General features: G+C 37.6%; 1 protein-coding gene across 12 annotated transcripts in view; it reads left to right on the top strand.

The window, feature by feature from the left end:
- Nucleotides 1-21,983, top strand: part of CLOCK (clock circadian regulator) — a 141,272-nt gene extending 119,289 nt beyond the window's left edge. For 11 of the 12 annotated variants that reach the window (XM_038556140.1, XM_038556130.1, XM_038556134.1 and 8 more), the window contains 5 exons: nt 1,680-1,832; nt 2,663-2,872; nt 3,584-3,789; nt 11,031-11,286; nt 14,171-21,983. In XM_038556140.1, the coding sequence (XP_038412068.1) occupies nt 1,680-1,832; nt 2,663-2,872; nt 3,584-3,789; nt 11,031-11,286; nt 14,171-14,350 (1,005 nt within the window). In that variant the 3' untranslated portion in view covers nt 14,351-21,983. The remainder of the gene's footprint in view (nt 1-1,679; nt 1,833-2,662; nt 2,873-3,583; nt 3,790-11,030; nt 11,287-14,170) is intronic. The other variant, XM_038556139.1, reaches the window with a different exon arrangement.
- Nucleotides 21,984-22,032: the final 49 nt, after the last annotated feature.

Here is a 22,032-nt window from a genome sequence, read left to right as displayed (position 1 = left end):
GAGTAATATTCAGTATCCTCAACACAAACTTTTGAAGATAGAGAAAAAATCTTTTGGTGGGAGGGCATTTCTCACTTTTAGATGCAGTTCACTCAAGGAGACTTTCTTTTTATGATTTCATTTATTTGAGAGAGAGAGAGCATGTGCAAGAGAGTACATGGAGGGAGGAGCAGAAGGAGAAGCAGAGGCTCCCCACTGAGCAGGGAGCCCAAAGTGTAGGGCTCAATCCCAGGACCCCAGGATCGTGACCTGAGCCGAAGGCAGATACTTAATTGACTAAGCCACCCAGGTGCCCCTGTAGGAGACTATTTTAAGATTAAGATGCTTTTCCAATAAATTGGAATTCTTTCTGCTAAACTATGTCCTAAGCTAAATATTCATGGAAATAATTAAATGAGCATTTATACACTTAAGTGATGAATCACTAAGTGTGGCTAAATTTCAAGCTAGTAAATAGAAGCTGCTTATGACTCAAGTGAAACAGTGAAATAAGATTGAAAATCCTGGAAGTAGGATAACTGTTTTCATTCTTGTATGCATTTTTTCATTCATAATTACTTAGTTTGTAAAAGTCTACATTTCATACTTGTCTGAGAACAGTTTCAGTTGAAAATATGAGTAAAAATATGGTTAGTTATCTGTTAGATTTTTATAACCTAATGGTGTGTACAAAGAGGACATTCTAGGGATAACAGAATTTGATATAAATAATTCTAGGAGCAGGCTACTTTTTCATTTGTTAAATGGTAGAAATTAAGCAACTTGTTCTAGGAAATGGTAGAGCCACAATATGAGCTCTGTTCTTTTTTTGTTGTTATTTTAGAGAGAGAGAAACAGCACATGCACCGTGTGTGAGAGGGAAGGGGCAAAAGGAGAGGGAGAAAGAGAAAATCTCAAGCAGACTTCATGCTGAGCTCAGAGCCAGAAGCAGTCAGGGCTCAATCTCAGAACCCTGTGATCATGACCTGAGCCAAAATCAAGAGTTGCAGGCTTAACCAATTGAGCCACCCAGGCATTCGTGAGCTCTGGTCTTCTAATGCCAGTGTGTACTTCTAATCAGTCAAGATCCAGTCAGAAGGCAGAAGCCATACCAGAAATTTGAAATAGGGGTAATAATTTTAAAAATTATTAACTAGTAACAATTCCAAAGAATATAGGAAAATGGATGTAAAGAGCAGTTAGTGAGACGGAGACTATGCAAAGAAGGAACAAGTTGGAAAACTCTCCCGACCTCCTAAACTCTTCTCCAGCCAGGTTGAAACTCACTTTCCATTGGGGTTGATATGGCTGCAGCAGCCACTTGATGGAAGAACGGTTCACTGAGGTGCCACAGACCAGGGCTGGAGAGTAGGAAGCCACCTGCTGGGATACCAGCAAAATTTTCAAGGGAGCATCCCATTAGGAGGCCAGTAAGACTTGCTGGAAAGTCATCTCCCTTTTCAGTAATAATTTCTCCCTTTGCAGTATCCCTCTAGCTCCATCTACTGACATGACTAAGTTTGTGTCTGCTGACAAATATTTATAGGTCCAGCCAAGCAAAGGTGGGTGAATTAGGTAATACATTGATAACTGGCATAACATTCTTGTCTCATGATATATTTATTCTACTTATTTTTCCCAATTATGAAGAGTAAGTGATTCTAAAATATGTTACACTTTTCCCATACATGGTACTTCAGTTTCAGTTTTCAGCTCAACTAGGAGCCATGCAGCATCTAAAAGACCAATTAGAGCAACGAACACGGATGATAGAAGCAAATATTCATCGACAACAAGAAGAACTAAGAAAAATTCAGGAACAACTTCAAATGGTCCATGGTCAAGGGCTGCAAGTAAGTTGTTATTACATTTGAATACAAGCAAAGCAAGCCATTTATATTTTAGTTTCTTAGGAAAGTTGACTTTTCTTAATTAAAAATAAGTAAGAGATACAGTTCATCAATTTAGTTGAGTAAATACTCATTGGTTACCTACTCAGTATGATTGCACTTACAGTCAGATTCATTCCTAAGAGTATTTCCATCAACATCCTTGTTTCTCCAGATCAGAGTCTCCTTTAGCAGTCTAACTTTTAGTAAGCTTAAACCCGTAATAGAAAAATAATATTTTATATAGACTTTTAGGTACAGAGTTTATAAATCAGTCATCAGTCATTATTTTAGTAAAATACTAGAAGATATGATTTGAACTAGTCTTATTTGGTCAAAGGACAGGGCCACTGTAAAGTTGTATCTCTCAGAGGAGACTTAGATTTTGGGGTAGGGAAACTTTAAGTTAAAACTACTTCTATCTAATGCCATACATTATAAACAGTGAGTGATGCAGAACCGCAGGTCCATAGACCTTTTGGGTAGCTAGTAGAACAGACAATGCCCAATATGTAAGATGTTCAAACAAGTGGAAGTTTTGAAGTTTATACGCCTTTTTCTGACAATTGGAAACACAATAGGGTTAGGATGACTGGAAGAACAAATATGAATTCTGTTTTATTCAGTAATTGTTTATTGTTGCTAATTGTTCACTCAAAATGACTTAGCCATCCTCTTTGCTTTTTAAAAACTTAATTCATAGCTTGTTTTTGCTTCCTTTTTTTTTGATTGCTCTCATTCTTCTTTGTTTTTAATCTACAAAGTTCATTTTAATGTAATCTTTATTTTTAAAGATGTTTTTACAACAATCAACCCCTGGTTTGAATTTTGGTTCTGTTCAACTTTCTTCTGGAAATTCATCTAACATCCAGCAACTCGCACCTATAAATATGCAGGGCCAGGTCGTTCAAACTAACCAAATTCAAAGTGGAATGAATACTGGACACATTGGCACAACTCAACATATGATACCACAGCAGACTTTACAGAGTACATCAAGTCAGGTAACATTATCAAGTGCAGTGGGGTATGGAATGTTCAGTGGTTGAAATGTATACTATTGTGAAAACAAAAATGAAATCTGTCTGGAATCATTCCGTACTTTAACCTTTTAATAGTAATAATTAGAAAGCTTAGTTTTGAAGGTGATCATTAACATATTTTGTGAAAAATTGTTAAATTGCTGATATTATCAGTGTTTTCAGTATTTTGACATTTAAGAATTTTATAGTTCATTTAAAATGCACATGCAGACTACTTCTGTATGTTAAAAAGTTTGAACTTACAAAAGAGGCTGACCAGGAAACATGTTACTACAGGTGAAGTATATACTGTTAGAGTAGTAATAATTTAATCAGTATTCTAGGAAATTTCATAAAAATTCAGGAAATTTGATGCAGGTAATTGGTATACATCTGTGGCTGTAAATCCCAAGGGTAAATGAAATCTAAAGATGTCTAATGTCAGTCACTCACTTCGGGCATTAACAGAAATTCTAAAGTTCATAGCTTATATTCCAACAAGATATTGAAGACTAATTCATTCTCAGTTACTATAAGTCTTGGTCCTTTGTAGTTAGATTTCTCCCAGAGTAATATGTCCTGCCTCTTCTTTTTCGGTCATGTCAACTATTGTTGGAATGATGAATAGTGGTTGTGTATTTCCTAAAAAAATTTTTTTTGTTTAATTCATCTGTAATGTCTTCTATTTTCTAGCAGAGTCAACAAAATGTACTGAGTGGGCACAGTCAGCAAACTTCTCTTCCCAGTCAGACGCAGAGCACTCTCACAGCGCCGCTCTATAACACTATGGTGATCTCTCAGCCGGCAGCCGGAGGCATGGTCCAGATTCCATCCAGCATGCCGCAGAACAGTACCCAGAGCGCCGCAGTAACTACATTCACTCAGGACAGACAGATCAGGTGGTTGTCATATTGCGTTAGTCATTCCAAAGTTGTAAAAACTGATTAGTTAAAAAATAGTTAATTTGATTTATAAAGACATGATTTTAGTTTGTAGCTAACTCCTGCCAGCATTCTTGAATTAGAAATAAAAAAGCAGAATATGTCCATTGTTTAAGGACATCGTAATAAAAGAATAACAACAAATTTTGTTTCCTGTCCAGAAATGTTCCACCAATATTGTAGAATTCAATCTCCATAACACAGTTATTTGAGTTTTATGGCCTATGTGTGCTATATATGTATGATTATGACACTTTCATCATTTGAATACAAATGTTGATGAGTTTTCATGCAGTAACAGTGGTTAACGTTTATACTACCATAGCTTATATATGTTATGGAATAAAAGTAGCTGACTTTCTTGAGTTTGTTGGGTACTGTACTAGGTGCTCAAAATACGCTCTCTCACATTTTTAAAAAAGTGTGTATTGGATCTTTTATTTCCAGGATAAGAAAAAAGTGAGTTTATAGTAATTTGGTCAGGGGCTTATAGGTAGTTAAGGGGGCAATGAGTAGTTTCTAATTTAAGCCTGGGTATCTGATTTCAAAACTCAAGTGCTTACATTTATATAATACACTATTTTGTGAGCCATTCTAGAAAAAACCCATTAGTGGGTATTCCAAATAGCTGACCTGGAAACAAATATTTTGAAGGAGTTATTTCATATATTGGGAAGCTGTCTTTTAACAACTACAGAATCTCTATGGTCTTAAAACTTCTATTAAAAAAAATTTTTTTTTACTTCTATTACTGCAATATAAGTCGGCTGCTGCTTTTATAATACAGTTTTGTTGTGTCAAACCATGCAATAGGTTTTATTAAAATCCTGTTAATTTCCAGAGTAAAGAAGCTGCAGGATCACAGAGGCAATGAGAGCAGGGAGAGCTTATTTCTTCTCTTTGGAACTCAGTTCCCCAAGTGAAGTCCAGATTTTAGCTCTGGCATTCTGAAAGGAGAGATTATAAATGTGCTCCCTAGAAATGTAGATATTAGTTCCAAAGTCTGAGGAAGAAGACATTGATCTAGAATGCTGATACGCATTTTGGAGAATACAATTTAGCAACTATTTGTAGACCTCTTTATTTGAAGGGAAAAGATATATTTCAGCAACCACTGGAGTGCCTACTTAAGTGAGTATGGCACATTCCTTGTCCCAAGAGAAAGGTCAGACTAGTAAGCCATAGAGAGTTAAACAAATCCATATTATTTGGTATGATAAATAGGTCTTCAGAAAAAGAAAGTGAACAGTTTTACAGGTTGAGAAAAACAGCGAAGAGAAGGGTATGGTCAAGGCCAAGTTTTATGGAGGAGGAGGTAGTTGGCCTGAGTCTTTTTTTTTTATATATAAATTTATTTTTTATTGGTGTTCAATTTGCCAACATACAGAATAACACCCAGTGCTCATCCCGTCAAGTGCCCACCTCAGTGCCCATCACCCAGTCACCCCCACCCCCCGCCCACCTCCCCTTCCACCACCCCTTGTTCGTTTCCCAAGTTAGGAGTCTCTCATGTTCTGTCTCCCTCAATGATATTTCCCACTCTTTTTTTCTCCTTTCCCCTTTATTCCCTTTCACTATTTTTTATATTCCCCGAATGAATGAGACCATATAATGTTTGTCCTTCTCCGATTGACTTATTCCACTCAGCATAATACCCTCCAGTTCCATCCACCTTGAAGCAAATGGTGGGTATTTGTCGTTTCTAATGGCTGAGTCATAATCCATTATATACATAAACCACATCTTCTTTATCCATCTGAGGCTCCTTCCACAGTTTGGCTATTGTGGACATTGCTGCTATAAACATCGGGGTGCAGGTGTCCCGGCATTTCACTGCATCTGTATCTTTGGGGTAAATCACCAGCAGTGCAATTGCTGGGTCGTAGGGCAGATCTATTTTTAACTCTTTGAGGAACCTCCACACAGTTTTCCAGAGTGGCTGCACCAGTTCACATTCTCACCAACAGTGCAGGAGGGTTCCCCTTTCTCCACATCCTCTCCAACATTTGTTGTTTCCTGCTTTGCTAATTTTCCCCATTCTCACTGGTGTGAGGTGGTATCTCATTGTGGTTTTGATTTGTATTTCCCTGATGGCAAGGGATGCGGAGCATTTCCTCATGTGCGTGTTGGCCATGTCTATGTCTTCCTCTGTGAGATTTCTGTTCATGTCTTTTGCCCATTTCATGATCGGATTGTTTGTTTCTTTGCTGTTAAGTTTAATAAGTTCTTTATAGATTTTGGAAACTTGCCCTTTAACTGATACGTCATTTGCAAATATCTTCTCCCATTCTGTAGGTTATCTTTGAGTTTTGTTGATGGTATCTTTGCTGTGCAAAAGCTTCTTATCTTGATGAAGTCCCAATAGTTCATTTTTGCTTTTGTTTCTCTTGCCTTCATGAATGAATCTTGCAAGAAGTTACTGTGGCCGAGTTCAAAAAGGGTGTTGCCTGTGTTCTCCTCTAGGATTTTGATGGAATCTTGTCTCACATTTAGATCTTTCATCCATTTTGAGTTCATCTTTGTGTATGGTGAAAGAGAGTGGTCTAGTTTCATTCTTCTGCATGTGGATGTCCAATTTTCCCAGCACCATTTATTGAAGAGACTGTCTTTTTTCCAGTGGATAGTCTTTTCTCCTTTGTCGAATATTAGTTGACCATAGAGTTGAGAGTCCACTTCTGGATTCTCTATTCTGTTCCATTGATCTATGTGTCTGTTTTTGTGCCAGTACCACACTGTCTTGATGACCACAGCTTTGTAGTACAACCTGAAATCTGGCATTTTGATGCCCCCAGCTATGGTTTTCTTTTTTAAAATTCCCCTGGCTATTCGGGGTCTTTTCTGATTCCACACAAATCTTAAAGTAATTTGTTCCAACTCTGAAGAAAGTCCATGGTATTTTGATAGGGATTGCATTAAACGTGTAAATTGCCCTGGGTAACATTGACATTTTCACAATATTAATTCTTCCAATCCATGAGCATGGAATATTTTTCCATCTCTTTGTGTCTTCCTCAATTTCTTTCAGAAGTATTCTGTAGTTTTTAGGGTATAGATCCTTTACCTCTTTGGTTAGGTTTATTCCTAGGTGTATCTTATGCTTTTGGGTGTAATTATAAATGGGACTGACTCCTTAATCTCTCTTTCTTCCATCTCATTGTTAGTGTATAGAAATGCCACTGACTTCTGGGCATTGATTTTGTATCCTGCCACACTGCCAAATTGCTGTATGAGTTTTAGCAATCTTGGGGTGGAGTCTTTTGGGCTTTCCATGTAGAGTATCATGTCATCGGCGAAGAAGGAGAGTTTGACTTCTTTGCCAATTTTGAATGCCTTTTATTTCTTTTTGTTGTCTGATTGCTGAGGCTAGGACTTCTAGTACTATGTTGAATAGCAGTGGTGAGAGTGGACATCCCTGTCTTGTTCCTGATCTTAGGGGAAAGGCTACCAGTGCTTCCACATTGAGAATGATATTTGGTGTGGGCTTTGCATAGATGGCTTTTAAGATGTTGAGGAATGTTCCCTCTATCCCTACACTCTGAAGAGTTTTGATCAGGAATGGATGCTGTATTTTGTCAAATGCTTTCTCTGCATCTAATGAGAGGATCATATGGTTCTTGGTTTTTCTCTTGCTGATATGATGAATCACATGCTGATATGATGAATCACATTGATTGTTTTATGAGCGTTGAACCAGCCTTGCATCCCGGGGATAAACCCTACTTGGTCATGGTGAATAATCTTCTTAATGTATTGTTGGATCCAATTGGCTAGTATCTTGTTGAGAATTTTTGCATCCATGTTCATCAGGGATATTGGTCTATATAATTCTCCTTTTTGGTGGGGTCTTTGGTTTTGGAATTAAGGTGATGCTGGCCTCATAGAACGAGTATGGAATTACTCCATCTCTTTCTGTCTTTCCGAACAGCTTTAGTAGAATAGGTATGGTTTCTTCTTTAAACATTTGATAGAATTCCCCAGGGAAGTCATCTAGTTGGCCTGAGTCTTAAAGAGTAGGCTTTGGGTGTTTGTGTGTCAGGGAGTCTCAGAAGGGTGTTCTAAACAAAAGGTGTTCTAAACAAAGCCACAGAAGTGAGAATTAAGTAGTTTGAAGAATGTCTCTTGGTGCTGGAGATGGATGAAATAGTCTCATCACATTTTATCAGAGAGCAGTTTGGACAATTTTTTTTAAGATTACAAAGAAATGAGCATTTAGTATTTCTGTGCCTAAGCCACTTTGTAAATGTTACTTTATCTTTGGGCATAATTCTTCATATATGAATTTTTTATTCTTTTATACATATTTTTTTGCATTAAGTAATACATTTGGTCCTGAAGTGTATATGAAATAGAGTATTTTATTTTCAGGATTTGGTATGAATTCCCCTGATAGGTTTGAAAAACTAGACAAAGACCATACAAAATCAGAAAAACTACAGGCTAATTTCACTCATGAATTTAGATATAAAAATCTTCAACAGAATATTAGCAAACAATGGACTGCCTGGCTGGCTCATTCAGAAGAGCCTGGAACTCTTGATCTTGGGATTGTGATTTCAAGCACCATGTTTGGTTGTATAGATTACATAAATGAATGAGTGAATGAATGAATTTTAAAAACTGGGAAAAAAAAGATTTGGTATGGATTCAAAAATAGATTTATTTTGTCTTATAGACCACATAAATAATAAAGTACATTTCTGCTAACTGTAATACCATTATATACTTTACACAGTTTATCACTGCAGTAATGTCCTGGTCCATTCACAGTGGAGTCATACCTCTGTAATGGCCAATGTTAGAAACTAACTTCATTGCACAGAAGGGGCAAATAGAAATAATATTGTTCCCCGAACAGGCATCATTTTTTGTTGTTGCTTTTTTATTAAAATAGAAGAAGGAAGGTGGGGAGGGAGCAAATATTAGTGAAGTCTAACACAATGTGGGTACTATGCTGCATTGATGAATTTATAAATTGAAGGTACTTTTATTCATTGTTAGAACATCATTTAATTTTGAACTGTGTTTATAAAATACAACTTGCAGTGTAAGTATCATCTGTAAGCCTAGAGAGGTTTTTAAAAATTAGGGAGGGAGACAGAACATGAGAGACTTATGAGGGAGACAGAACATGAGAGACTTCTAACTCTGGGAAACGAACTAGGGGTGGTAGAAAGGGAAGTGGGCGGGGGGTGGGGGGTGACTGGGTGACGGGCACTGAGGGGGGACACTTGATGGGATGAGCACTGGGTGTTATTCTTTATGTTGGCAAATTGAACACCAATAAAAAAAATTAAAAAAATAAAAAATAAAAATCCCTTATGATAGCTCTAAGTTTATTCATGATTAGCAAAATGAACACATGCCACATACATGACTCCCAAGTACCTAGTAATTTTATAAAAAGGAAAAAGATATTTTTTTAACAAGTTTAAAACTTTTTTTCATTGTGGTAAAATATACATGAAGTTTACCATGTTAACATGTACAGTTCATTGGTATTGAGTACATTCATACATTTGTGACCATCATTACCATCAATCTCCAGAACTTTTTTCTTCTTCCCAAACTGAGACGCTATATCCATTGAACAATAAGTCCCTAGTCCTCCTCCACCATTCTGCTTTCTAAACACATAAGTCTTTGAGTTTGACTACTCTAGGTACTCTAGATCAAATGGAATTGTACAATATGTGTGTCTTTTGTGACTGGCTTATTTCACTTGGAACCTTGTCTTCAAGGTTCATCCATGTTGTAGCATGTGCCTGAATTTTATTCCTTTTATTACTTTTTTTAAAGAGATTGATTGATTGGGCAGCCCAGGTGGCTCAGTGGTTTAGTGCCGCCTTCAGCCCAGGGCATGATCCCATGTCAGGCTCCCTGCATGGAGCCTGCTTCTCCCTCTGCCTGTGTCTCTGCCTCTCTGTGTCTCTCATAAATGAATAAATAGCGTCTTTAAAAAAAAGAGAGAGATTGATTTAGTGAGTGGGAATGGAGAGGAACAGGGGGAGGGAGAGAATCTTAAGCAGGCTCCACATTCAGAGCCCCATGGGGGGCTTGATCTCAGGACCCTGAGATCATGACCTGAGCTGAAGTCAAGAATTGCACACCTAACCTACTAAGCCACCCAGGGGTCCTAATTTTATTCCTTTTTAAGGCTAAATAATATTTCATTGTGTGAATATACCATGTTTTGTTTATTCATCTGATGGTCAGTTGGGTTGCATCCATTGTTTTGCTATTGTAAATCATACTGCTATGAACATGAGTGTACAAATATCTGAGATCCTGCTTTCAGTTCTTTTTGCGTATATATCTAGAAATGGAATTGCTGGATCGTGGTAATTTTGTATATAATTTTTTAAGGAACAGTCCTACCATTTTCCATAATAGCACTATTGTAATGTTCCACCAGCAGTGCATGCTCCAGTTTCTCCATATCTACACCAACACTAGTTACTTCCTGTTTGTTTTATAATAGCCATCTGATGGATGTGATATAGTATCTCGTCGTTGTTTTGATTTGCATTTCACTAATGATAGGTGCTGTTGAACATCTTTTGATTTGCTTGTTGACCATTTGTGTATCTTATTTAGAAAAACATCTATTGAAGACCCTTGCCCATTTTTTAATCACATTGTTGGTGAGTTATAGGTTGCTTTATATATTCTAGTTATTAACCCCTTATTGGATATATGATTTGCAGATAATTTCTCCCACTCTCAAAGGGTTTCTCTTTCCCTTTGATACACAAAAGTTTTTAATTTTGATGTCCAGTTTATCTATTTTTTCTTTTGTTTGTGCTGTTAGCATCCTGTCCAAGAAATCACTGCCCAATCCAGTGTCCTGAAACTTTCCCCCTTTTTTCCTAAGAGTTTCATAGTTGTAGCTCTTAAGTTTAGTGCTTTAATCCATTCTGAGTTAATTTTTGTATGTGGTGTAAGGTAAAGGTCCAGCTTCATTCTTTTGCATGTGGATATCCAAAAAATTTATATTTTGTGATCATTTCGTTTTGCTATATATATTTTTGTTTTACTGGTATTCCCAGAGGAATCCTTAAAAACAAATATGAAACAAAATTGGAATGTACAGCTTTTAAAAACTAAACTGACAATATCATTGGATATATCTTAGTGTTTAGCCCGCTGCCTTTTATAACCTATGCCTTATACTTCTGACTCCCTTTCTTTCCTCTTAACAGATTTTCTCAAGGTCAGCAGCTCGTGACCAAATTAGTAACTGCGCCTGTAGCTTGTGGGGCAGTGATGGTACCTAGCACAATGCTCATGGGTCAGGTGGTGACCGCCTACCCTACTTTTGCTACACAACAGCAGCAGTCACAGACACTGTCAGTCACACAACAGCAGCAGCAGCAGAGCTCCCAGGAACAGCAGCTCGCTTCAGTTCAGCAACCGTCTCAGGCTCAGCTGACCCAACCACCGCAGCAGTTTTTACAGGTAACTCTCCCCATGGGGAACTCTCCTGAACCCATTTACTTCTGTATAGTGGAATTAGACATTAAAAAAAGTTTTGGAAGTCATCTGAAAAACCCATAAAAGCTTATTGTACAAGTTAAATTTCTGGAAGGGGAGAAAGCTTGTCCCAGTTAGCTGTTTTTTCTTCCCTTGTTTGGTCTTTGGAAGATTTTAGCTCTGCTGTGGACATACCCAATTGTCTGAACTACTAGATAGAAAAAGTAGCTACTTGCTGTCCACATCAAGGCACTGTATATAGTAGCACTCTGTCTAGCTAGAGTTTCTGGAATTCAGACTCTTTCCTCCTTTTAGTGGCCCATCACACACCACTTCTACATGGCAAAGGTATCAAAAGGGATTTTTAGAAGAATTAGTTATAGGCATTATCTTAAATTACTATGTTGGATTAAATTTTATAATGATTTTGGTTATAAGTTAATGTCAGAGGAGAAATACTGTGGCAGGCTGTATATCATGATTGAGAGTGTGGGCTCTCAAGTCAGGCTGCCCTGAGGTTGAGTCACTGCTATGCTACATACTGTGTGACCTTTGGCAGGTTACTTACTAAAATTCTGTTTCTTTATCTATAGTATGGAGATGCTAATAGTTCATACCTCATGGGTAAACAATACATGTAAATCACTGAAGATAGTTACAAGGTACAGAACTAGCTGTCATTTATGAGCAATGTTTTGATTAATGTAGTAAACACCCAGATTAAATATGTAGACACATATTTCATCACATATCCCATGTATCAGTAGACTAGATCTACTTATCTAAAGAAATGGAAGGGGATCCCTGGGTGGCGCAGCGGTTTAGCGCCTGCCTTTGGCCCAGGGCGCGATCCTGGAGACCCAGGATCGAATCCCACGTCGGGCTCCCGGTGCATGGAGCCTGCTTCTCCCTCTGCCTGTGTCTCTGCCTCTCTCTCTCTCTCTGTGTGTGACTATCATAAATAAATTAAAAAAAAAAAAAAAAAAAGAAATGGAAGAAAGTTACCTATGTTGTGATCCTCAGCTAGGAATTCAGCAGGATACATTTCTGGACCTTAGTACCCTCCCTGGAGTACACAGTAGCAGATTATGACATCTGAAACCCAGCTTTTTCCCTTCTGGCCTACGGAGAGCAATTTTGAATAAAGGCTAGCCCAGATATGTGCTGGAGATGATTCCATGCAGGCCAGCCACATACATACATACTCTGGGAGTTTTAGAGTTACACAACATACGGTGTGATTAGAAGATTCAGTATTATACTGTATACAGGGGCATACATATGTCATTAATTTATCACCCTTCGTATTATGGTGCTAATAGAGTTCTTAACTTGGTGATAACAGAAAATTAAAACAGATTAGTTGCCTAAATATCTCTGAGTCGTACTGACAGTCCCTTAGACCTTAAGACTGTATTGCAGCTATTAATGACAAGGTTAGCTATTGTTACAAATGAATTAATGACAATAATTTATAACAAGTTATAAACTATTATCTAGAGGAAATAATACTCAGAATTGAGCAAAACCTTAAAGAAGTTGCTTAAGATCAAGTCTTCTAAATCTATCAGGGAACAAAGGCCCTTAAAAGAACACTGTTTTCTCCCTCACTTCTGAAAAAGAATTCCAAAGACATGGGACCCCCTAAAGAAATAAGATGAGCAGCACCATTTAGAATACGCTTCTGTGTAGATAGTAAATACACAGTTTGTCTTCTTTGATCATGTAACCTCCGGCTCCAAAATATGCCTCTGTTGTAATCCTGTAAGGCTCACAAATATCCTGAGTTCTTTATGTTACAAAAACTTCTCCTAAATCACAGAAGTCCAGAATAACAAAAGCTTTCTAGGTCCTTGGCAAAGATTAAGGTTCAAGGATCTGTCCTTCTGTGTGTATGCTTATATGTGGGCGTGGGTGCACACATGTCATTTATATGTATTTGCAAAAATCTCCCATCACAGTCCTATGTTTAGATTAGGAGCCCTGCATCAAGTTGTGTTGTCAGTGGGAAGAAAGGACATTCATTGTAAAAATCCACTTTCTTTGGGCTAATTTTCTTTGTATCACCAGAAATAGTAATCAGATGAAACAGGTTCAAGGAGTTGAGACTTGGCCCAGGGTTACACAGTTAATAAATGGCAGAGCACAATTCACATCCAGACCTTCTGATCTGAAGATCCTGTGTCCTTGTTTGGCTTGTTTGTTTGTTTGTTTTACACCGCACTGCTACATATAGGACTTAAGGCTCTAACTTTGCCCTCATTTTTGTGGTACTTCTAAATAATAGTGATGTTAACATTTAATCTTCATATAAACCCAATGTGGAGGCACTGTGTTTATTTTGTAAATCAAGAAACTGAGCCCCAGAGAAGAGAATAGTTTGAGTAAGTCCCCTGTCTAGGAAATGGGTTAGCCAGAGTTTGAACCCAGGGGCCAATGCTCTCGGCTACTGAAGTGCTGCTCTGACCTCTGAACAAGCCTGTGCAGAAGGCATTGTCATTTGACCTCAGTATTTGTTTCATGTGTTCTTGGCTCTGCTTACATTTTACTGTGTTTAAAATTGTGGTCTTTAGGATCTGTAAAGGGAAAAACTGTGGTTTGTCTCAAGACGTAGATTTATTTCTACAACAAAAGATATCTAGCTCAGATTCCTTAAAAAATAAATTAAAAATTCTGTATTTTCAAAAAGAAGGGAAGCCTCATAAATCTTTTCCAAACTATTGTTTTTAAATAAGAGGTCAAAAAGGATGTAGGTTATGTGGAATTTAAGGATTCTGTCCCTATCTAGGGTAAAAAAAACTTGAGTAAATCTTAATGTAATCAGTGTAACTGGGGTAAAGCCATATTGTATAATGCATTTGTCTTTTAGACTTCAAGGTTGCTCCACGGGAATCCTTCAACTCAGCTTATCCTCTCTGCTGCGTTTCCACTACAACAGAGCACTTTCCCTCAGTCGCATCACCAGCAGCACCAGTCTCAGCAACAGCAGCAGCTGAGCCGGCACAGGACTGACAGTGTGACCGATCCTTCCAAGGTTCCGCCACAGTAGCGCACACGCCTCCTCTCGGACCTCGGGGGAGGAAGGGCTTGTCCCATAACAGTTGCTCAGATGATCTGAGGCTAGAAGGAAAAGTTCCAGCAGTTTCACAAGATGCAGTATTGAATGTTGTAGTTTCTGGCATTCGTTAGCAGGGAAAATGCTGCCTAGTGCTACAGATGTATATTAAATACCAGCCAGCAGGAGATGACCATGGGGCCATAGCCAATTCTGACAGTGTTTTACTTGCCCAGTTATTTTTTTGATGGAAAGAGTATATTGCCAAATGTTAAGAAGCTCAGCTATGAAACATGACCTCCAGTCAATGAGAAAGGCACTAACAATGTTAGTAACTTTTAGTGGTTCTGTGCCTGTTTTCGAGTGTTACAGAGGACACACCACTGTCATGTCAGGGGTTGCTTACAATGATGCCATGAAGGCAGTCCAGTAGACCCAGTAGGCCCCCTCTCCCCTTTCCCCTTTCCTCTCCCTTTTCAGATAATGATTGGATAGTAATTAATTTCAGAATGTTGTGTGGTTCAAATTCTCTATGTACAGATGCTGTAAAAAAATTATGTATGTGTCTGGATAAAAGGAGAGAAAGCAAAACATTTTGTAAGCTGCATGAAAGCATTATCTCCTCTTAGGTATATTTCCTTAGATTCTGACACCATGTGCAAACTAGTAGGTTCTCTGTTTCCCCTTATGTTTACAACACAATAGTGTTCTACTCACTTTTCCGGGGCACAAGGCTTTTTGTTCATACTTTGGCTGTGATGTCACAGTTTGTTCAGTGAGGTATGATGTGCTGCTGGGAATGGATATTTTTTTCTAGGTTAAATTATTGAAACAACAGGATTTTCAAGTTACTCAGAAATATCCCTCATTTCATTAATTTTCATTTATGTTTGAAAATAGGATTTGCACTGCTTTATTTTAGGTGGTTGGAAGTTTTGGTCACATATTTTGATATAGTTCATAGTTGGAAATAGTTGTGTAAACGGCTTTCAATAAGCCTGAAAGTCATTTCAAGAATGTTCCAGTTATAGGAGTAAAATTTGCACACAAAAGATTTTAGGCACTTTTTAACATTCTCACTGGTGGGAATTTTAACTTTTAGGATTTGTTGGGATCTTTTTATTATCCTTCACAATTTCAATGCTTCTTTTAGTCAGAAATGATTCAGGGTTATTTGAGGGGAAAAAAAAACCCATAGTGCCTTGATTTTGATTCAGGTGATAACTCACCATCTTGAACTCATTGTCTGGTTTCAGTAGCAGTTTTGAAACCTTAGTACATTTTTAACAGCATGTGGGTGTCAGTGCCATTATGATTCTCCTAAGTTCCCATGAAGACTGCTTTGAGTCTCTTGGACTGGAGGTAGAAGTAACTTAGGAATAAAAGGTGACATCCTAACACTATCAGTCACTGATGTGATCACACAACTGTTTTCCTAAATCAACATCTTCCTTCCAAGCTAAACAGACAGTTAAGAACTACCTGTAAATATTTTCTCAATAGGATCTTGATAGTCCACAAAGAAAAAAGGAGTGGGAATTGGCTTTGCCTTCACCATAACACTAGAATATTGTAACTCACATGCTTTCTAAACATGCACTAAGATTTCATTTGGCAATATTAGATTCTAAAGGTAATAAATTCCAACATAAATTACATTTAAAAAGCATTTTATAGATTTTTATGGTACTAATAATTAAATTTACAACTATAGAGCAAAGGAAGATTTATGGAAATACCGTATTAGAATATCAAAGATTATTATTGCAAAAAGGGAGAATAGCAAGCTGTAATGAATCAAAATTGATCTTAAAAAGAGTATGTATAACAGAACTATGGTTGTTAAACAGAAAAAGGTTTTGAGCAATGAAAATAACCTACTACAGAATTGCTCTTAAGCTCAGTTCTTAAGACTTTCCTGTCCTCTACTTTGCTCTCCTCCCGAAGGGATGTACTTTGTCTTTCTATAGACAATTGTACCTGGCCACACTTAAATTAGGAAGTTAGAGTGAAAAAGAAAATAACCAAAGAAAGTTGGTACCTACCCTTCTACAAAGGAAGTGTCACTAGATACCAATCAATAATTAACATATCAAGAAGCTCCTCTTCTAGCTAAATGATCTGGATGAAGAGATTTCTGACTTTCTCATGAATGTCAAGAATAGTTGTCAGTGTGTGTGTGTGTAACTTGAGCATAGGTGCACATAGACGGAATTGACAACAGTAGAATATGGCAACAGTATTAATTTTCTCCCCTTTCAAATTGCCTTTCTCAACCTTATCATGCCATTCCATATATATATCTGAGTTGTGCCTCATTTTTTTATTGGCAATATCTAGTGGTATGGATCACAGAAGATCTGAAGAACTGTTATATTAAGATTTATCCTCTAAATACCATATTTACAAGGAAAGATGGTCAACTGTGAGTACTGTGTACTTAGGTTAACGAAGGCAAAGCGTAAGGCAAGCCACAAGGCCAATCTGTAGGTAGACTATTCACATTCTCAACAGTTCCTTCAAGTATCTTCCATCCTCATAAATATTTGGAAAGGAGAGTTAGATAAAATGTTGTTTTATAATTCCTGTTGTTCCTCACAGCTCATTTTCACCCTGCTTAGAATGGATTGCTGAATAGAGAGGAACAGCTGGCTGCTTTCCCTCTGCTTGTCCGTACGAAGTCGAAGAGCTAGTAAGCACCATCTGCTTCCGTTCCTTTTGTGCTTTCCTCCCGCTTTCCTTGCACTTGGGCCCAGAGCTGTCCCTACCCCTCCCGCCCCCTGCCATCATTGAGACTTGAGTGTTCTGGTGAAGACTCGGCCTTCGCCTGTTCTTCATGTCTGTAGCCAAAGTTGTTCCTTAAAATCCCAAATCTGTGTAATGAAGAAATACCAAATAGAGACACTTTGCAGCTACTTAAAAGTCCTTCCCTTCCCTCCGCTTTACTCTCATGGAGATTAGTTTTTTCCTGAAAATAATTTTATTCTGAGTGGCACTTTTTAGGTAAGAAATTCTCTTGAAGCAATGGGAAAAGGTCTGCTGCTCTGCCGTCACCCTGCTTTGGACGGCTGTGGCACTGCTGTCATGTTGTTCAGCAACTCGAGTGAGGACTGCGAGGATCAAAGTGCTGCTAAGAGTGGTGTCAAACCTAGACACTCAAAAGTTACTCCGGTTTTGGGGTAGAATGTATTGGACAAAAAGCAAATAGGAGGGATGGGGATTGCACAAGAGCAAATACCACCGTTCAGTCTCTGAACTGTGTCCTAAGCTGAGGGGGTGATTTGAGCCCCGTGCTCTGCATTGTCACTTAAATCTGGTTCAGGAATGTACTAGAAATAAAAGGATGCCAGTGACTGAACAGTTGTATGTTATAGAATCCTCAGTGCAGAATAGTGAAAATGCTGTTTTTGGTTTCAGAAGTGCTAGAGTCTTCTGGTCATTGCCTTAAAGCTGTTTGCTTGCAGTTAGTTCAGGGCACGGAGGGACGCAGCTCAGTGCAGGGCATCGTGCTAGAGGGAGAGGAGTCTGTTCAAGAAGCCTTAGGAAGGGGCCCTTTAAAATAGTACTTTCTCTGGCTCCACACAGGTGAAATTATTGTAAACTGGATATTACTCGATTTGTTTTCTGATGTTTCCACTACAGTGAGGTAAACCTTTTATTTAAAGTGGAATGCAAATAGCATTTTACTCTAGTATTGCTCATTTCTACCTTTTTTTCCTCTATTTCTTTGATGATTGAAAGTTTGTTGGTGAACATTTGTGTAAAACTCATTCAAGTCTATAACCTCTCCAATATCTGTGACCCTACTACTCTTAGTCCTTGGGAGTCAGTGTTGGAAGGTATAAACACTGGATATTACTATTGCTGAGTGAGTCTAGCCAGGAGTAAGTGGATTGGAATTTTCAAATAGTGGAAAAGAAAGAGCACAAAGGCACTTGCCATTTTAATAGTGATTAGAAAAAGAGACCCTTTTAAGTTTGTTTGGGTTGGGTGAGCATTCCTCTGAAAGGAGCTTCTGAAATAAATGCAAAGGAAAAGAGTCGACTATTTTTATAGCATATTTAATATATTTGTATATAACTATGAATATAGTAGGAACCCTCCACATGCCTCCCACTTTTCTAATTTACTCCCCCTTTTGCCATAGCACTAGCATAGCCTCATCCGCATGGGTAACGTGCCTATCGTCAGCCTACCAAAAGATAGTGCTGCTGCTTTCTGAGACAGGTGAGAGGACCCAACTCTCATGCCCGGGGATCCTTTCTGTAGGAATAGCACACACTCTTCAAACAACATACCACAGTCTGAAAGCATCATTTTGAAATGTAACAAGCACTTTATTGCAACTATTCATTTTGATAAAGTTTATTATCTTAGGCATTACCATTTCTAAAGGATCCCCAAATCATCACTTAGGTGAAATTTTAAAATGACACATTTCTGAGAAATGTTTAGATCCAGTGAACCGTAGCAGGTTTATGGGAGTGATTTCAAGGTAGCCAAATGAATTTTGACTTTGGTTTTGAATGTGGTGGAGTCAGGAGATAGTATATGCCTAGTTCCATTTCGACACTATTGTAAACCTATCTTGCCTATTGTGTGGACACCAAAAGAGACCAATGAGCCTGTTTATTTTCAGAGGTCTAGGAAAATTGCAACAGTGTGAATAGATGTGTAGAACTAACCTAAAAGTGATTGGTAGTAATATTTTAGAATACAATACTTTCACGAATTATTCTGGGTGTTTTAAATGTGCTCTGAAATGTTGGCATGTCATTTCAGTGTTTCCATTTGAATTGCTCTTGTAATATTTTTGCACAAAAAGGACTGAGAAAAAAGACTACTTCGGTTGAAGAAAAGTATAATTTGGTCTTATTTTTAAAATGTCCCCTGTGGAAACTGTGGGGATGAATTTCGTTGGTATAGTTATTAATTCAGGATATTTAAAACAGTATTGAACAGCTCACAAGAAATTAAGCCAACGTGGACATTTAAAAATTAAAACTTTCTTTCCATGTGACTGTTTTTGCATATTTTTCCCCTTGTCGTAATTTAACACTACATTCCTTGTTTTTCGTAAATAAAATAATACTTTGCAGGTTCTGCTTTGAGTATTTAACAATATTTTGTAAGTTGCCTGGGTTTTCCTAGGGAAACAGTCTTTAGTGAAATAGGATATAGTTTATGAAGAGACTGTTTTAAGTGGAATTCCATCACCACCACCAGCAAACACTGAGGTGCTGCATTAAGTGACAATCAAAATAGTGAGTATTTATGGAAGAATTTAGAAAGTGATTTTTAAAGACGCAATTGCTTTGAAAGCAGTTCTCTGGGTTTCTTGAATGAAAATGGCTAAATGTATTTATTTATATTTTAAAATATCTTCGTGTTGTTTTCTCATCAAAGTGATTTCACATTGTCATGTATTTAATTTGTGGTTTGTTTTGTTTGCTTTGTAATCTTTTAAAGAACTGACTCTTCTTATCTGGGGCTCAGTCTCTAGCCTTCATGAGGACTCTCCCTGGGCCAATCCAAATCTGTTTTACTTCGGGACGGCAGTGGAGGGACAAAGCCAGATGGTCCTTGCACTTCCTTCCTGTTCTCAATTAAATTAATAATGAAAAAATAAAGGTAACTCCTTCCAAATCTGCTTTGTATAGCTCCAGCCTTTTTCTAGTTTCACTTGCTGCCTTTTCTATTTTATGGGTACTTTTTATATGACCGCTTCCCCAACGCAGCCAAAGGCCAGTATGACGGAACTGATGGCACACATCACCTCTGTTTTGCCCATTTGGGAAAATGTTTGTAAGACGATCAGCATCTTCTAATGGCCGTCACTATCATGTCCGTACAAAAATCCATTTAAAGTCCTTAAATATAGGTGGAACAATGTATGTGCACTGTACTCTCTACAAAAAATGTTTGCTGTCTTTATATAGCATACTGTTACACGCTAGCTATACGGTTTGCTTGGTCCTTTAAGAACAAAAGTCCTCCATACACAGCACTGTCCACTACAGTAGTGTCTGACCGTTCAAAGCCTAGAAATTTGAGGATACTCCTTTACCTAGTATGTGTTGGAACAGAATTCTCCACGCCAGGGCTCCCCGAGCAGCTCCTGAATCTCACAGGCCAGGTACAGGGCATACTGTCTAGCTGTTGGAACGAACCCCTTAGAGAATGGTAATTAAAGCACGTCAACCACAAGTTGGATTTAGTATTGTAAAAAATGTTGAACTCTGAGGGTTACATTGAAAATGTGATTTTTCAAATGTATGCTTTTAAATTTTTGAGGAAACAAACTGTGACATCGCTTTAAAAATGACATTCAAATGTTTTATGTGTGTTTTGAGTTGGTCTGTAACTGGTGCAAATTCACTGCTGGCAAGGGTTGTGCCAGTACTCGAGTTAAAATGGAAGGAAAACTCTATTATGCTTAGACAGATGTGTTCTATGTAACTAGACAATCATCATGAAGCAAAAAAAGTTGGCCAGGAAATGTCCTTTGGTTTTGTTTTTTCTTTTTTTCATGTCAGCCAGAACAGCTGTAATTCTCAGACCATTCTAGAATTATTTTGAGATCTATTTTACTATGGCGTAAGTTGGGGAAGGGCCTCGGTATGGCACTCGCACATTCACTCTATGTAGAGATTGAAGCCCAAAGATGAGTCACATTCAGTGCTGTACTGAAACCAGTTAGTGCAAAAAAAAAGTTTTATCTTTGTAAATTTTTGTTAACATCAGTTAGTGGCTGTAAAAACATACACCAAACTCTTTCTAATGTTCTGTGTGGTTCTTGGTGTGCTACTCTTGACATTTCTGTCCTTACTGCTTGGTTCTTGGTTTTAAATAAAAATTAGATGTAGCCCATTGTTCTTAACTTCCAGAAGAGTAGAGTTATAAGTGGCTAGCCGATCTTAAGAATACCTACACTTTTCCTAAAGCAAACATTTAACTGAAATCCAAATTGATTTACAAAAATGAGACTGACATTTCCTAGGTAGGTATTGTCTTCTGCCCAAATCCTAAATTGCACAGAAGCAAGAAGGGATAGCGAATGGTTTCAATGGTGCTACATTAGGTTTTCTGATTTTCATGAGCTGTGTTTAGAAATACAATATTATATATAATGTGGATCATTTTGTTACCAACTTAATGTTGATTGCCATTTCAATTTGGTGTTACAATTGGTTACACTTGTTTTTCAGAGCTGTCCTTTGAGAAGAGGTAAAATGTTTTTATTAGCCTACCTCCACTCAGGCCTCTTGGTGTATGATCATTTCTCCAGGTTATGATGTGCATAGTTTTTTAAAACCACATGTACTATTATTATAATGCTTTCCCATAGACTTTTGTAATGTATTCAGAACCTAAAATCCTAGCAAAAGAGCCAAGCAGTAGCATTGGTTGTTTTTTTGTTGTTTGTTTTTCTTTTGGTAAATGTAAAAATAATTAGATCCAGACTTTGTTTCCTTATTCAATTTTAAAAATAAAAAATACCTCAGTGCTGTTTTTCAGTATCACCTGCATTTCTCAAAAAATAACACCCGCTTTATGTGGCACATAACTTGTAAGAATCACATTATTTTGGATTTTAAAGGAAGACTATTAAATATTTTAAAATCAATACCAATGACATTTTCTTTTCTTTTTTATTCAGCAGTAGAGTATAACAG

This window comes from Canis lupus, chromosome 13 (assembly GCF_011100685.1).
Source record: "Canis lupus familiaris isolate Mischka breed German Shepherd chromosome 13, alternate assembly UU_Cfam_GSD_1.0, whole genome shotgun sequence".
NCBI classification, from domain to species: domain Eukaryota; kingdom Metazoa; phylum Chordata; class Mammalia; order Carnivora; family Canidae; genus Canis; species Canis lupus.
Note: the sequence above shows the minus strand (reverse complement) of the source record. Positions and strands in the feature narration are given on the sequence as shown.